The 18,348-nt window shown below is 41.4% G+C and overlaps 1 protein-coding gene across 3 annotated transcripts in view; it reads left to right on the forward strand.

The window, feature by feature from the left end:
* Positions 1-12,330: 12,330 nt before the first annotated feature.
* The window catches only part of DOCK8 (dedicator of cytokinesis 8), a 205,680-nt gene continuing 199,662 nt past the window's right edge, over positions 12,331-18,348 (forward strand). For 2 of the 3 annotated variants that reach the window (XM_020289291.2, XM_020289296.2), the window contains exon 1: positions 12,331-12,959. In XM_020289291.2, the coding sequence (XP_020144880.1) occupies positions 12,907-12,959 (53 nt within the window). In that variant the 5' untranslated portion in view covers positions 12,331-12,906. Of the gene's footprint in view, positions 13,998-18,348 lie in introns of all 3 variants that reach the window. The other variant, XM_020289294.2, reaches the window with a different exon arrangement.

Raw genomic sequence — 18,348 nt, forward strand, 5'->3', positions numbered from 1 at the left:
GATTAAACTGATCTACAGTGTTAACAGGATATTTGTTTCCCTTGGAGGAGCTCAGCTGGGAAGGCACAAGATGGAGCTTCTGGAAGCTGCTAATGTTCTCTTTCTTGACCTGTTACATTTGTATGTTTACATTGTTAAATTCATCAAGCTTTACATTTATTACTGTGAACTTTTCTCTATGTATGTTATGCACTGAAACAAATTTTACTAATAAAATAATAAAACACAAAATAAAGCATTAACAGTTTACCATTTCCCAATAATCTACTCCTCTCTGCAAGAGGCTCCCAATTTAGGGGAGAAAAGAATACCCTGAACTATTACCTCCCTAAATTCGGCTTAGTGGCAGACTATCTAAAACTATAGTAACAGGATGTTGAAATAGAAGTTTCAATGGGATAACCAAATACAACCAATAAGATATTCCAAAACCAGATCACCATACACAGAATTTACTAAGGAAAGTCTGAGAACAATTTCCATCACTTTTGGATCCCACAGAATTTTTGAAGAGATTTTTTTTGGAAAGCATTTTACCAAGGAGAATTTTCACTTCTGCTTATAGGGTGGATAAATGAACAAGGGCTGCTGCTTCCTTGCAAGGCTTCTAAGACACCTTTCAGAGAGTTTGACATGATCATTTTCCTAAAGCTAAGAGAGCCAGAGGGTGCTGCCTGACTTTGGCCCAAGAATGCTAAAGCAGCCTGGGATATGAGGGTAGAGGTTGCATTGGAATCAGCTAGGTTTGGCAGGCCAAGGAATTCATGAGGATTTCAATGGACCAGATGCTCCCATATGGGAGCAATCCAGCCAAGGGTCATTTAGGATTCTTTCCCATAAAGTCACATAGAGTGGAGGATTTTAGCAGCAAAAAACTAGAGGGAGTTACAAATGAGTTGCAAGCAAACAATAGGAATAGAGATGCCAGAACCAGGTGAAATGACCTATAGGAGAGAAGTCTTCAGGAAAACCATCTACCCAAAGACCCAAGAAAGCCCCAAGAAAATGAGAGAGTCAGTTTTGAATATACATCAAGCATAGAAAGTGCAACACCAGCATCAATTCTATGAGAGCTTTTTATTCATTACCATTCCTCCAACAGCAAGAGGGCAGAAGCTGTCTAGCCAGCTGGGGTGGGAGAAGAAAAGAAAAATGGCACAAAGTAGAGAGAAGAAGTCAACCATGCCTTCTTCTCTTTTCTTCTTTCCCACCAGGCTGATAGTCTGAAGCACATCCCAGCTGGAGGAAGATTTGCCATTAAAGATAAGGTGGAGCTTTGATTATTATCTTGGCTAGACGTTCTGGTGTCAGACTCGAAATTATGTTGGCAACTAAGCACTTTTGCCCAAGAGTAAGGGTAAAGTCGTGGGATCTTCCCATGCTTCCATATGGGAACGGCAAGGATTACCCATACTGAATGCACTTTACGTTTTTTTGTTCGTTTGTTTGTTTTTTGAGACGGAGTCTCACTGTTACCCAGGCTAGAGTGCTGTGGTGTCAATTTAGTTTACAGCAATCTCAAACTCCTAGGCTCAAGTGATCCTCCTGCCTCAGCCTCCCAAGTAGCTGGGACTGCAGGCACACACCACTATGCCTGGCCAATTTTCTATTTTTTTTTCTTTTTAGTATAGATGGGATCTCACTCTTGCACAGGCTGGTCTCGATCTCGAACTCCTGAGCTCAAGTGATCCTCCCACCTCGGCCTCCCAGAGTGCTAAGATTACAGGCGTCAGCAATCCCACCTAGCCTACTGAATGCACTTTGAAGAGGCATTATGAAAAACCATAATAAAGACATGTTTTGATTTCATCTACAAGCCATACATTTGCTGCATGGGTTACATGGGCATTTACATTAGCATACTCAGTTTTTTAAAAGTTTATTGCTAAATGGTGATCTATTCCTAGACAGAAAACGATTTTGGCATCCTAATTTCATAGTGTGCCTGTCTATGCCAGCACTAGGCTCCCCTTTCGCCCTCTCTCTTTCCTTGCTGAGCTCACATCCCCATTTTAGCTACCTTACCTCTCAGGTTACCTATTTTACCTTCCATTTCTACAAGCTATTCTTCTCAATTCTGGGTTCAAATAATCCAAGTGAAAACTTCAGCTAATAAAAGTTTTAATCATACCTTTTAGGACTATTTTCATTTTATTTGATGGCTCTTAAACAAAGGTTCTCAAACTTTGGCTCGTAACAGAATCATCTGGGCAACTTGGCAAGATCTACAGAGGTCAAGGCCTCATTCTACCTCAATGAGTCAGGGCCTTTGTGTTTGTTGTCAGTTCTCCAGGTGATTCTGATACTCCTAAAGTTTGAGAGCTTCTGTCTTAAAAGACACAAATTGCCAATGGGTTGGACATGGGTTTAAGGACATGGCAGTTATTTTGCCTGGATCTAATATCCAAATTCTACCTCTTACTCTGCACCAGCCCCATGCTGCCCCACTGTTCATGAGAATCACAGAGAACATACAGTTGGAATATGCCATCATATTGTGACCAGTCTGTGGTCCTGTGCAGTTAATTGTGAGCTGGGACCAGGAGCAACAGACCCAGGCAAGTCTGGCCAGAGACCACAACATGGCTTGCTTTGCTCTCTTCTAAAAATGTCCCGGTGCTTCCCATGACGCCTGAATTGTTATGATGATACGTAGGAGTGTGAGTCAAGGTGAAGTGAGCTGGAAGGATGAGATACTGGAGAATATCAAAATAGGAAAAAGGCATTTCAGAAATTCATGTAAACTTTGGTCTAGACACCATCAGGGGCCAACAAAATTTCTAAAGATTTTAAAAATCTGTCTAGTCTCAGTCCTCCAAGTAGTGTGAGGTATTTAGGGAGATAATAGTTACTTAAACAGAGATATCCCATAGTAGTGACATATTACTTAAAAGGTGAATACAAATCAATAAGAAAAACACTAAGACTCTAATATATTAATACAAGGGGAAAAGACACAAAAGAAAATACAACTATACAGTGAACTAACATGGAAAAATATGCAACTCGCCTAACTAATAAACACATAAAGAAAAAATATAGTCATGTATTTTCAGCTTACTGAAGTTGCAAAAGTAAGAAAAAATACTCAGTGAGGGTGCTATGAAATAGAATCTCTCGTAACATTGCTTATAAAGTGGTACAAACCAACAAAACCCAAAATTATGTTTGTAATATTTTATCTTTAACTTTTTATCTTGAAAAAGTTCTTCTGCTTACTTTTCATCTAGATTCACCGATTGTTTTATTATTTTATTATTATTGTTATTTATAGTCTTATTTTATTATTACTACTATAATTATCATCATCATTGATGACCATTAAGAGTAAGTTGTAGACATCATACCATTCTGTAACTTCTGTGTAAGTATCAAATTCAAGAAATAGTACTTTGATACAATACTATTATCAAATACACAGTTCATATGCAGATTTTGCTGATTGTTCCAATAATGTTCTCTGTAGTATTATTTTTTTCCTGATCCCGGATCCCTCATTGGCTTTATTTATGCTGTCTCTTTAGTCTTTTTTAATCCGTGCCAGTTCCTCAGCCTTTGTCTTTCGTGACACTGACATTCTTTTAAAGAAGATAATAAGTGGTTGTTTAGTAGAATGTCCTTCAAGTTAAGCTTGTCTACTATTTCCTTATGGTTAGATTCAGGCACTTTTGGCAGGAGTCTATAACTTTTGACCTAATAAATTCCACTTCTGGGAATCTGTCATGAGGAGATAATAAACATGTGAAAATGAATTTATATGGCTTTTGAGCAGCACAAATGTCAAATAATAATAAAAATTATGTTCTGAGAGTGTGCTTGGTATCCAGCAGCGTGCCCTGTGCTTGTGCTTCACACATTATCTTAATTAATCTTCTCGATGAGGGCACGGCAGCCTCTGTTCACTGCCTACACGATGCCTGTTCTCTCCTTCATCTCGCTTTTGTTTGGGCAGCTCAAGAGAAGGAATCAAAATAGTACTAAGCCGACCATGGTTATCCACTTTGCTTCACCTCGATGCTCTTTCTTTCCCTTCCTTGCAGCTGTAGGGGAGCATCGACCCATTTCTGGCCACCAAACACTATAGACAAACTTCCCAGAGGACGTCTAGGAATGATGGAGCCTCCCATGGAGAAAGCCTTGGCCTCCTTCTTTCTTCCTTTTTGTGATGCCGGGGCTGCTCACAGTCAGTCACGAGAGACATCTTATAGCCACTTGGTCATTGGAATGACAACCAAAGGCCATCATGCTGAGGGTGGCAGAGTGAAGGGACAGAAAGTCAGTTCTTGATGGCACTCTTGAGTTGCCGACCCAGTTCTGGATCATCTTCTCTGCTTTACTTTGGTAAAACATTTAGATATTTAAGACATTTTTTTGTTTGTTTGCTTGTTTGTTTTTAGAGACAAGGTCTTACTTTGTCCCCCAGGCTGGAGTGCAGTGGCATCATATAGCTCACTGCAGCCTCGAACTCTTGGGCTCAAATGATCCTCTCCTGCCTCATCCTCCTGATTAGCTGGGACTGCAGTCACACACCACCATGTCTGGTTAATTTATATATATATATATATATATATATACACACATATATATATGTGTTTGTATATATATATATATATATATATATATATATATATATATATATAGTAGAGACAGGTCTCACTATGTTTCCCAGGCTGGTCTTGAACTTCTGGCCTTAAGCGATCCTCCCACCTTGGCCTCCCAAAATGCTAGCATTATAGACTTTAAGCCATTTTCAATTGAACTTTTAGTGTCTTGCTACTATGGACATTACTAACAGATGCAGATAATGATAATAATAGAAATAGCTACATGTCACCAGTGCTTTATTTACATCATTTAATCTTTATAACAATCCTGTGAAAAAGGTACCACTATTAACCCCTATTTTACAGGTGAAGAAGCTGAATACAGAGACATTAAGTAATGTGCCAAAAGTCGTACAGCTGGTAAGGAAAAATTTGGGATGGGAATCCAGGTAGTTGGACCTCTGAGTTCAAGATCTCAACAACAACCACATTATCCTGCCTCCTCCTAAGCAAGGACATAGTTACATGAATTACAACATATATAATCAATGAAAAATTAGTAAACACATGGTAAGAAAGAGCAAATTGTAATGCTCATGAGAAAATATGGCTCTTTTATTTATTTGCTTTCCTGTGTTCCATTTTAGTAGTCAAATCTCTTTGCAGCTCACTCATTTTAGCAAAAAAAAAATCAATTTATCAGAAGGTGGCATAGTGTAGTTGTCACAGGGTAGCCTTTAGGGTCAAACCCCCTGTGTTTCAATCTTGATACCACTAATTATCAGCTAAGTAACCTTGGGCAAGTTACTTAATCTGTGCCTCAATTTCCTCCTCTGTAAAATGGAGCTAATGATAGGGCCTATGTCATATTTTCAAAATGAGGCTTAATTGAAACAATACATTCGTCAATAATACCTGGTACACAATAACTACTCAATTAATATTAGCTTTTATTATTTGCTCGAAGAACTGAAATTCCAAGTGTGGTCAAGTGGAATTAATTAATCAGGAATCTGTCTCCTATTCCCCATCTCTTACCTCCACTTTCTTCCCATCTCAGGCAGCTATCCCTGGTAGTGACTAGATGGCCACTACAGCTCCCGGCTTGCTTCTCATCCTATTTCATTCCCCACAGAATGAGGAAGCTTCTGTTCCAAATGGTTCCAACAAGAGTTCTGCATTTAAGGCTCACTAACTTTAATTGATCTTCTGACCTAATTATGGGGGACAGGGTGTAATCCTCTGACGGGCCATGCTTGGGCTCGATACACACTTTTGTTCCTGGAGTGGAGGTCTGAAAATGGGGGAAGCATATTTCCCCATAAAAAATGGAGATACGGTTCCCAGAAATGCAGAGAATGGATGCTGGATTAATACAGCGATATGGCTGCTATACTCCCTCATTCCACAGAGCTGGTGGTGACGTGTAAACACATGACAACAAAAAAGAACAAAGGAAATATTTGAAGGCATCAAGATAAAGGATATAAATTAATAAGTACAGAAGATTGACACAGAAAAATGAATAGGGTTAAATAAGTATAAAACACAAAATAGAAACTTTATAGCAATGTGACTATAGCATGAAAGAGTGACACATTTACTGTCCATAGGGAAAGAAGACTGGGAAGAAATGTCCCAGCATGCTCACGGCTTTGTAATGTGCATAGTGGTGAGGGCAGGAGTATCTCAGCATAATAAGGCCAATGTTACTAACTTACAAGAAGTAAGGTCAAGATAAATGAACGGGGAGTATATGATTTTTCCATATAGATCTGATGGGAGTCTTCAGAGGAAGTTAATTTTTCCTTAGGAGAATGTCAACTGCAGCCTGGAATAGAAGCTGGCCACTGAACCGCCCCCCCCCCCCAAGTATGGATCAGAGCCCAACTTTTCCCTCTGCAGTGACAGCAGAAACTGGGAGGGGGGGGGATGCGTTTTTCAACATTTAGTGGATGCCTGGGAAATTGTCCAGACTTAAGAACCAACCAAAGGATGGGTAATCGATTCTTCAGGGAGAAGAAAGTAGACCAATGGGACCGTGATAAATGGAGAGGCCTGAGGGAAGTACAGGGAAAAGCTAGGAGTGGAACAGTGACCACAGCCATGGGGGGTGGGCTGGGCAGAAGTGAACAGACAAGAAGATCAGGACCTGACTTTCTGTCCCTCATAATTTCTCTCTCTCTCCATGAGATATGACTTTGGGAAAATTGCCTAAACTCTTCTGCAAATAATTATGTATTTCTTCATTAGTGTCCAGTGTGCGAGCACAGGTTGAAGAAGGTGGGGATGGCAGGGCCAGGGCCAGGAGGTATGATGGTCACCACCTCTTGCCCCATACTCTGCTGGACATCAGCGGTGTCCTCATGGTGGACTGTCAGGCGGCAAGAGGTCTCCTGTAAGAGATAATAATCTACATAAAGAAGCAGCAATCACCGTTCAGTGGTTTTTCTTTTTTGTTTTTGTTTTTGAGACAGAGTTTCGCTTTGTTGCCCAGGCTAGAGTGATGCCATGGAGTCAGCCTAGCTCACAGCAACCTCAAACTCCTGGGCTCAAGCAATCCTTCTGCCTCAGTCTCCCGAGTAGCTGGGACTACAGGCATGCGCCACCGTGCCCGGCTCATTTTTTCTATATATATTAGTTGGCTAATTAATGTCTTTGTATTTATAGTAGAGACGGGGTCTTGCTCTTGCTCAGGCTGGTTTCAAACTCCTGACCTCGAGCAATCCACCCGCCTTGGCCTCCCAGAGTGCTAGGATTACAGGTGTGAGCCACCGCGCCCGGGCATGTTCAGTGGTTTTTCAATAGCCTGTAGGGTCAAGTCTGAATTCCCTGATGGGACCCTCACACTCAGGCCCTGTCCACCTCCCAGGCTTCATTTTGCCACCTCACTCTGGTGCCCCTGGGCACCCGTCATTCTTCTAAATCTCAGGATGGGCAGGGGTGTCTCCTGCCTCCCTGACTTGGCCCCAAGTGCTCCTTCTGCCTGCAATATCCTGCATAGTCTCTTCTCCGCCTGGTGAACTTGTCATTTAAGACCCAGTTCCTGTGTCACTGCGTCTGTAAAGTCATTCTTCCTCAGCGTCAATCTCCCTGCCGCCACCCTCTCCACAAGAACAAGTCATTTCCTCTCTGTGCTTCCTCACTCGCCCAGAGTGGTGTGCAGCAAAATGTTCCTGCTCTGTCACAGGAACCCGGGCCCCTTCTTTCCCTCTTTACATGTGTCTCATTCCTAGCCCGTGAGTTCTGGGAAGTCAGGGAACAAGTATTGTTAATTGTTTGGCCCCTACTATCACCTGGTACAGTGCCTGACATATGGGAACCACTTGGTAAATGTTCAGGGAATGAACAGGAGGCACATGAATGACAATGAATGAATAAATTCATTCATTCATTGACGAATTAACCCAAGGTCCTTTTAGTTATAGCATGCTATGGTGCAAATATTCCTATTAAATATGAGACAGCATTGTACATTAGAATATGCTCTAAATCCTATATCTAAAATACTAACATATATTAAAATATATTTAAAATACATTTTATATTTGTATATTTTATAATATAAATAAAATAAAAATGCAAATATGTATGTGTATATATATAACTCAATTAAAATTATTTTTAAAGGAAAGTTAATCTTTGTTCTTTTCATATTTACAAGCTTTTTTGATGACAAAACAAAGAATGAAGTGGAGAAAATTAGAACTCTGAATTCTGACGTCTAATCTTTAGCAGCTGGTTTTAAATACAAGCACACAAATATTTCTGTAACTGTCTTCAATTATAAGACAATAATAAAGATATCTACTAACTAGTAAAAAATCTATGTGCTGGTTTGATTTTTTCAACCCAAGAAATAAATACAAAGCAGAGTTGGAAGATATTCATAGAAGGGCACAACTAAAATACTCTTGAAAATACTTTCAAAAGAATAAAAAAAGTGAAGACTCTCACTTCCTTCTGCAACACACATGAAACTTGGCCATGTCCATTCAAGTTCACTTTATGAGTATTTATTGAATGTATGTTCTGTGTTCAATACTGAATCAGTTATCCATTTATTCAATAAATACTTATTGGGCACCTACTATGTGCTAGGTATTATTCCAGGAACTAGAGATGGGGCAGCAAACCAAACAAAAATCCATGCACTCATGGAACTTATATTCTAGAAGCATGAGAGATAATAAACAAATAAATAAAATATATAGTATGTCAGCTCGTGATAAGGGCTATAGAGAAAAACAAAGTTGTAAAAGGAGTTAAAAGTGTTAGGACAAGGGAAGGAGACATTGCGATGTTAAATAGATTGTCATGGCAGATGACATTTGAACAAAATCTGGGAAGGTCTTAAATGGGTTCTGGAAGAAAAGAGGGGATATGAAAATGATCACACTATTTTTCTATAGTCCTGTATGCAGGATCTTGCATTCCACAGGGCTGTGTTTATTGGGGATGACCTAACTTTTAACTAATTAAAGGGTGCTGCCAGACAGAAAGAGATACTCCTTCAGGTGGAGGTGGAACATGACAACTTGACTCAAACTTTGAAGAACGGGGAGAGACTGGATGTGATGTAGAGTGAGGACAGCAGGAAGAATAGCATAAGCAGGGGAGGTCCCTGGCAGAGAGGAACACTGCCTTCCCAGGGCACAAGCTGGAGATCTTCCCTGCCCCAAGGTAAGGAAGGGAGCTGGTGGGTATCTGAAGTGGGCCTACGAGCCAGTGAGAGAAGGTCACACTTGGTCATAGAGGCTATGGGAAGCCACCAAAGCTAAATGAACAGGGAGAAACATGATGAAACAGGTATCTTAGGAAGTTTAAACCAGTGGTAGAGTCAGATTAGATCAGAATAAGGAGATACTACAGATGGGAAATCCACTTAAAATCTTATTTTTGTTATCTAGACATTAATGTATGAGGGATGGACCAGAATGGAAGCAGTGAGAACAATGATATTTATAAAGGAGTAATGTTTATAAAAAAATAAATGATGGACCTTGGCAAGTGACTAGACCTAAAGGGTAAAGGAGAGGAAGAAGTTAGAGCTGACATGTTTCCAAAGTTCAGAGAGAGGCAAACAGATGGTGCCATTCTAAGACTGAGGCCTCTGTGATCCAAAGAGGGTGTGTGACTCACCCAGGATCACACAGTAAAAAGCTGAAGCCAGAGCCCAGATTTTCCCACTAGATGACTCCAGAGTTTTAAACCTAGGAAATAAGGAAGTAGTGCCACCAATAGATGGTTGATTATGGAGAATAGAAATAGAAATAAATTATGGAGAATAGAAATGGATGATTCTGGAGAGCTAACTATCTTCCAGCTGAGTAGGAGAAATGGAGAATTTTGGTTTTGTATTAGTGGAGTTTGGTGGAGTTTGAAGATATTCAGGTAGAGATACTTGGGAGATAGGCAAAACTTTAGGATAGGAAATGGCTCTGCCCTTAATAGTTTGTGACTTTGTGCAAATCACTTAATCTCTCTGAGCCTCAGTTTCCCCAGTTGCAGAGTGGGGATAATGTTATTACTTAATGGTTGTTATGAATAAATGAATTAATTAATATTTGTAAAGGACTTGGATCCGTGCATGATATAAGGTTAAGTGTTATTTAGTTGTTTGTTACATTAAACAGGTAAGATGCAATGTAAAGAAACAGGTTGACTTTCTGGGAAGATAAGAAAAAGAAGATGTGGGGAAAACTAGAGGTGAATTTAGGATAATTGAGATAATATCTGTCATAGAAGTCAAGGGAGGAATTGTATAAAGGTGAAAAACAAAATCGAATGACACAAAGATACAGAGAAAGAGGAAGTCCAAGTGAGATCACCAAGCATGGAAAGGAGGAGGCATCCCAGAGTGCACTCTGGACAGAGGGGTGAAGAGGGGAGAGGCCCAACTACAGGGAACGAAAGAGGCAGTGAAAATGAGGAACAGAGGCACTGCGGTGGCTGTCTGCCAGCAATATGGGAATGTGTCTAAGAGCAAATAAAGCTTCAAAATAGGCATTTGGTGAAATCACTGGATAACACATTCATGGTGAATCATTAGAAGACTGTTAAGGAAATTTGGAGTCATTTCTAACCATCAGGAAATTGACAGCATAGATGATAATAATCCTGGCCTAAGCTTTAGAGTTGGGTACCACATACTAAGTTGACTGCAGCATGATCTGAGGTAAGATAGAAGAGTTTATGGTTCTCCCCATTCACCCAAAAAAAGTTTCATCGATGGCAAATTCTGGAAATTTGAGATGTTCTCATTAAGCTTTATTTGTGATTGTGTGAAACACGTATATTATTGCTCTCTATGAAAGGGTGTGTAATAAACATTCAGAAACTGACAGGAGCCCATCTGAAAGGCTGGCTTTTTGTACAGAAGCCTCCGATGTGAGAGTGATTTTCTACAAATCATTCATTGGTTCCTAGTTTGAAGAAGCACTCAGAATTGTTCTCTTAGTATTTTTTTTATCCAAATATTTGCTCATAAATTCTAGTGTAGTAAATATACTTAGGAGAATTTTGAAAGTTAGAAACTCTGAATTTCAAAAATGTTTTCTTTTCTTTGGGTCTATTTTCATATGCAGTCTATGTAATGTTATACTTATGAACTTTGTTTTAAGTGCTTTAAAAGGCATTGGTATTAGGGAGCAGTGGGTGGGTGGAGGTGGGAGACTTGCCTAACCAGCTCTGAAAAATTACTACTGAATTACCTGACACAGGCAAAACCAAAGGAAGGAATGCCATCAGGGAAAGCCTGAACTCAGTCCTTAGGCATTTGGGTAGTAGGTTCCAAATTTGATTGTATTGGACTGGCACTGTTCAATAGGAATATAATGAGGCCCACAAATGTGAGCCACATATGTAATTTAATTTTTCTTTTTTTTTTGTTGTTTGAGACAGTCTCACTTTGTTGCCCAAGCTAGGGTGTCATGGCGCCAGTCTAGCTCACAGCAACCTCAAACTCCTGGGCTCAAGCAATCTTTCTGCCTCAGCCTCCAGAGTAGCTGGGACTACAGGCATGCGCCACCATGCCCAGCTAATTTTTTCTATATATTTTTAGTTGTCCAAGTAATTTCTTTCTATCTTTAGTAGAGATGGGGTCTTGCTCTTGCTCAGGCTGGCCTCGAACTCCTTAGCTCAAACGATCCACCCACCTCGGCCTCCCAGCGTGCTAGGATTACAGGAGTGAGCCACCATGCCCAGCCTGTAATTTTCCATTTTCTTTAATGCAAGCCACATTTTAAAAAGGGAAAAACAAACAGGTGAAATCAATTTTAATAATACATTTTTTATATATCCATAGTATCATTTAACATGCAATCCACGTAAAAACCATTAACAAGATATTTTGCATTATTTTTTTCTGTACGGTCTTCAAAATCCAGTGTGTATTTTACACATCTAGTACATACTACTTTGCCTTAGTATTTTTTTAAGGGCAAGTTGACAAATAGAGGCATTATACAGAGAGTGGAACTTAGAGCAAGCCAGCAACTTGAAATAAGTCAACACTGGGACATTTCTGATTTCTTCCTTGAGTGGAGAGAGGCTGGGTTTCTTAGTAGACCTCTCAGTCTACTGAGAGGAAATGGAAATAAACCTGGACGCAGTGTACTCTTGAATCACAGGAATGCTGTGTTGTTCAGTGTTACCCTGCAAAAGCAAGCTTTTATCCCAGGGTGTAAAAAATTGTTTTCCTAACAACGCATACAATTTATTCCTTGGCTGGATCCATGCTATTTATTTAAGGTGTCCCCGGAAGAATGATGGGCATATAGCTTGCAAAAAGTTGATTTGTATCCTCATAAATTCCACTGACTTTTTTTTTTTTTTTTTAAACTCTGCGGACTCCCAAGAATGATCAACCCTTAGTAAGGCCTAGCCTAAGGATTCCCCCGGCTGGTCTCCGGTCCTCGCCAACTTCGCGGCGCGGGCGGAAGACGCAGGCTCCCCCCGCTTGCCCGCGTGCCCTGGCAGCTTCGCGGCCTCGGGCAGCTGGAGTTTCCGGGCTGCGCTCCGTGGCCGCCGGGCCATCCGCCCGCGCTCCTTTCTGCCCGAGGTCAGGGCCGCGGGAAGAGCGCGCCGTCGGTCGGGGTATCCGGGCCGCAGTTCCGCGCTGCGCGCACTCACACCCGCCTCCCCGCCGCTCCCTGCGTGCCGCGCGGGGCCGGGCACAGGGAGGCTGGGCCCTCCCCCGGGGCGATTTGAGCGCAGAAGGTGAAATTGCGGAAGTTTCCAGCCCAGACTGACAGATGAGGCTCGCGACGGGCTCGGAATGCTCCGCGGCGGCTCTGCGGCGCGCCCGGCCCCGGCTCTCCGCACCCCGCGCCGCTAGAGGCCTCTGAGCCGCGGCTGCGCCATGGCCACGCTGCCGAGCGCAGAGCGCCGCGCCTTCGCGCTCAAGATCAACAGGTAAGACGCGCCTCGCGGCCGGTCTGCCCCGCGAGCCCTGCGCGGCCAGGACAGCGCTGCGGGGGCCGGCCCGGCGAGTCCCTGCGAGTCCGCGGCGGGGCGCGCTTGAGACCCGGGGCGACCGGTCCCCGAGGCTGCTGCGGTGGAGCCCTAGGGCGCGCGACAGCCTGCGCGCTGGGCTCAGATCCTCCCAGAGAATCCCAACCCTCCCGAGAATTCTAAAACTCCCGTTGTCCTTGGTGCCCAGGGTCACTTCCCCGAGCAACCTCGCCCGAGCCATCCTCGGGTTCTGACAGGTGGCTGGGCCCCAGGAGTGTGACAGGCGCAGGGGAATCGTGTTGGGGACAGCACGGAATTTCTAACTACCTGCTCCTTCCTTTGAGGCTGTTCTGAAAAGGGGAGGGGGGAAAACGACGTGGCTGAAATGAAGAGTTTTGCTTTAAGGTAGCTGCTTCAAGACTTCTGTCATCCTGAGCAGGGCTGTTTTCCCTCTTGGTTTACTATTCCAGAAAACGTTTGGCTCTTGATGACATCGCTATTTTTATTCCCTGGTCCAAAGGAATCATGAAGTGGAAAAAGTGATTTTTAAAATTCGCTATTTAAATAAACAAAAGGGAATGGCCTGTGGCTGGCATTTTTAGATTTGCAGCAACTGCAGCAAAAAAATAAGGACACAAGGTTCCCAACTCACCGTCCAATTCCTAATCAAAATTGCACAAACTAAATGTAAGCACATTTACAGTTCTAAGTTCTCAGAAGAGGTGCTTTAACTGCAGTTTTCCCTCTGCTGAAAACTGCTGACAAGTATTTGGGGGATATTTATGCCTTTGCTCTAAGAAATCTAGACTAGTTAAAGGATAATAGGAAACTCCTCCTGAAGGGTCACCTTACTCTGCTGTCCTCACTGCTCTCAGATTTGTTAGTCTTCTGTTCGCTGAGCCTGTGAAAGGCTGGTTCCACAGTACGTTCATCTTTGTGCTGCTAAGTGTGTGAAGAGGTTTGAGCGACAAGGAATGAAAAGCCCAGAAAAGGGAGGCGGTAAGGACTTCCAAAGGGCTTGTTGAGCTTTACTGATGATTTTACTTCCAACTGCTGTGTAGCTGTGAGCAAACCATTTCTCTCACCGTGCTATTTCTTCATCTGCAAAATGAGTTTAATAGTAACTTATTGTATATTAATGTTGGAGGGCAAAAGGCACTAGTCAAAAGGCATAGAGTGTATGTATGTCAGGGATCTGTCTCCCTATGGGAATTTTTTTTCTGCATTAGATTTCATGGCTGTTGTGTGCCAGGAGGAGCGATTCATTTGGGGGATGTAGGGAATCAATCTAAAGTTACTGATGATTCAGTCCAGAGGTCACATAAAAAAAAATAAATAAAAAAAATAAAGTTACTGATGGATGTATTATTTGCCATAGCCACTGCTCCTCCATCCTTGTGATTTTTAGGTCAGGAATTGTGACTTGAGCAGAAAAAAATTAGAGACTGTGTGGTTGGGTGGGATTGATTTGGGGTGAGTGGCCAGAGCCTGGACTAGTCCTATAGGCAGTCCTGCAAGCAGCTGTGGGGTTGGTGTAGGCTGGGGGTTAGGAATAAAGGCCCTGGCTGGAATCTGATCTGCTTGCAAATTGGCTCTCTGCTAACCAGCTATGTGACATGGGGCATGTTATTTAACCTCTCTAAGCTTTGGTTTCTTTATGTGTCAAATGGAGATAAACATAGTACCTCCTCATGATTGTCGACAGGATTAAGTGAGATAATAGGTACAAAGTGCTTTGCCTGACTCAGAATAAATGTTAAATAAATATTAGTTCTGGTGACATCAGCATTGCCATCAGCTTCATTGTCATCATCATCTCTTAGATCCTAAGAAAGAAAGGTAGAAAAGAAAGCTGAAGTTGGAGGACTTCCCAGGCAGAAACCACTTTGGGCTGAGTATGGAGACGCCAGTGGCTGGTTGGAGCTTTCTCCAATTGGTTAGAGCCAGATTTGTCCCTTGTGTGCCTTCCATCCTGGTGCTGAGAACACCAAACACACTCAGTGGGACAGAACATGTGATAGAATCTGACCAAGAAGCACCACACTCAAGTTAAATAAAATATAAAAGGTTCTCTATAATCTTCAGGCAAGAACATGGATTAGATATTCCCATCCTTGGAGTTCTATTTTCCCTTTTGAAGCATTTTGTGTATTGGGTGGAATAGTTGTGCTAAAGAGCTTAGATAAATTATTGTTCAAAGGAGTGGATTAATAAGGACATACCTAGTATTAATATATTAAAATCCACACCATATATTGACTACTCGCTATGTCCCAGCACTATGTTATACACTTAATGGATTATCTAATTAAATCCTCACAAAACCCTATGAGACTCAAGTGAAGTCTCATACAGAAGAGGAAAATGAAGCTTGGAGATGTGGTTGCATAAGGCCATGTAATTTGTTCAAGGCCACACAACCAGCAATATGGGATTACAAACTGCTCCAAAGACTGTGCTCTTAATTGGTTCTATAGTATTTTGACCCAAGTAACTTAAGAATTTCCTTTCAAAGCAATTGTTCGGGGGAATTGTGTGGGGAATTGTTTTTTTTTTTTTAAATCGCAATTTTAGTAACAGCATTGGAAAGTTGTTCTGTTTCTGATATGTAAACAAATTAACAATGTGATGTTTTGCAATTTTATTTTTTTTTGAGACAGAGTCTCGCTTTGTTGCCCAGGCTAGAGTGAGTGCCGTGGTGTCAGCCTAGCTCACAGCAACCTCAAACTCCTGGGCTCAAGCGATCCTACTGCCTCGGCCTCCCAAGTAGCTGGGACTACAGGCATGTGCCACCATGCCCAGCTAATTTTTTCTATATAAGTTGGCCAATTAATTTCTTTGTATTTATAGTAGAGACGGGATCTCGCTCTTGCTCAGGCTGGTTTTGAACTCGTGACCTTGAGCAATCGGCCCATCTCAGCCTCCCAGAGTGCTAGGATTACAGGCGTGAGCCACCATGCCCGGCCTTGCAATTTTAAAGTTGGAAAAGAAAATATTTTCCCTTGCATGCCTACCTATTATTTTTATTAGTAGATCAAATTACAAAAGTAAGATTGTTGAAATATGGCCATCAGGACATTTGGCATATGCTCATATTTTTTCACCTTTCCACTAAAAATGATATAAAATGATAAAATGATAAAAAAATAAAAAATGATAAAAATAATATGATAAATAAATAAAAAAATAAAAAATGATATAAACTATCCCTTAAAAATACTTTTACGGTAAAACCAATTTGCTTCCTATTAATGAAATGTTCAAATCTGACATATTAAAATATTATCTGTAAAGAGTTCAGTTCTGTCCACACCATTCCCAAGAAGGAGTGAGCAGACATTTCATAGTCAGAGAAGAATGTTGCCCACTGCTTTTAAATTCTGTGGCTTCCTGGAAGCAGCATTGCCCACTGCAGGGGCAGGGCCAGAGCCAAGGAGGAACCTGGGAATGCCACCAATGACTATTCCCCCAGGTTGGCCTTGACCTCTCACGCTGTTGAAAAGCCTGAATGTCATGTGTTGGAAATCACCATGTAGGACTCGTTTCGTTTTGAGCACCGAGTGTAACTGTATAACTTGTTCCAGTTAAGCATTTCTCTGGAACCCACAGCTCCAAAAGATGTGAGAGAAAGGGTCTACCACTGATTTTCTCTAAGGTAGAAAAGTGAAGTTTATTTTCTTATTAAGTGTTGTATACTTGTCTTTCATTTCACTTTAATTGTTGCTGACTTCTTGTATGCAAAGGAAAGACTAGAATTAGGCAGTTCATAATAATTTCTGCATTCGGGATTTCAGGCATGCTGCATTAAGTGCCATAACACAGTCTGTGTAGGAGCATCCAGTCTTCTTAGTGACCTTCTTTTCTTACTGGAATTTATTATCACTAATACTCTGAAAACCCACTAAACAAAATCTTGGTGTCTTTCAAACACAGAATAGATGTAGAATTTGATCAAATATTAAAGTAAAATAAGAACTTTGGATTAAAAGAACAAGGGTGTTGAATGCAGAAAAAACATTAATGATCTTGTGGACATTCAGGATTAAAAGGAATAAAAATCAATGTCTTATGCTTCTATAACACCTGCTGTGTGTCCAGTAGGGGTCTAAGTCTTTACATGTGATAACCCACTCACTTCTATGAAGAACGCTTACTGTCTCCATTTCACACATGGAGAAACTGAGCACAGAGAAGTTACATAAATTGTCCAACATCATAAACAGCTAATAAAGGGAAGAGCTGGGATTGGAATGCAGCCAGCCTGGCTCCAGAATCCTCTCTCTTTACCGCTATACCATGCTGCCATCTCAGTTTTAGTTTAAAATAGTAATAAAATAAGTAACATTTATTGGCTACTTACTGTGTACCAAGTATTGTACTAAGCATTTATATAGCTTCATTTTATCCTTCGAAAAAAGGAACAGAGTATTAGGCATAATAATCATCATAGAGAATGATTTAATGGAAGATAAAGGTGCTAAGAAAAGAGAGTAAAGTCATACAAAGATTGCATTCAGGGACAACGCCAATAATTTTGGGTGTAAAGGCCCGAATAGGATGAGGTATAGAGAGCTTCCTGAGAAGGATTTGTTAATTTTGTCTGCAAAGATAATACAAGCATAAAAATATATGTGTTCACATGTATAAATGTGTGTCCACAGTGAAAACAGTGCTGTTCTTTAGTAGTGGGGGTGGCTGGTAGAGGGAGGTGGTGTGTTTTCAGGAATTGCTTCATTTGTCTGATGTTTCCTAGACAAAAGACCAATAGGGGCTCTCGGGCAATCGAATTCAGGATCTTTAGTCTTTCACATTTAGAATCCTTTCCTTCCAGATTCTTGGAAAAGCTCCATTTGAACTTTAGATATCTAGATCTATTCTGAAGATGGCTTGCAGAACATATGCTGGAAGGACCTTGTGCCAGGGTGAAATATTCTTCAGTTGGAGTTCATTGAGCGTTGACTATTCACATGTATCTGTGAAGCTAATGTTTACTTCTTTGCAGACCTGTGGAAAGAAAATACAATGACATCATGTGGTTACCTAGGGAGAGAGGTAGAGCTCAGGAGACCCAGTCTCCGGTCTCAACTCCCCACACAGAGCTAGTGAGGGTATTGGGTGATGTTACAACACCTAAACTTTCTATCCTCTTTAACAGGGACCATGAGAAGGCAGGGATGTGACAATACTCAGGCTTCTCTCTGGAAAAGGCTCAGAAGCAGGAGCAGTTGGTTCTTTTCAATGGGGAACAACCAGGTGCTTATTAATGTTTTGGCCAATTTGATAAAGGGTGAAAGCACTGGCAATGTGCTATCCTTGTTTCCATGGCATCCAGTTTACTTGATTACCAGTC

Source organism: Microcebus murinus, chromosome 12, assembly GCF_040939455.1.
Source record: "Microcebus murinus isolate Inina chromosome 12, M.murinus_Inina_mat1.0, whole genome shotgun sequence".
Taxonomy (NCBI): domain Eukaryota; kingdom Metazoa; phylum Chordata; class Mammalia; order Primates; family Cheirogaleidae; genus Microcebus; species Microcebus murinus.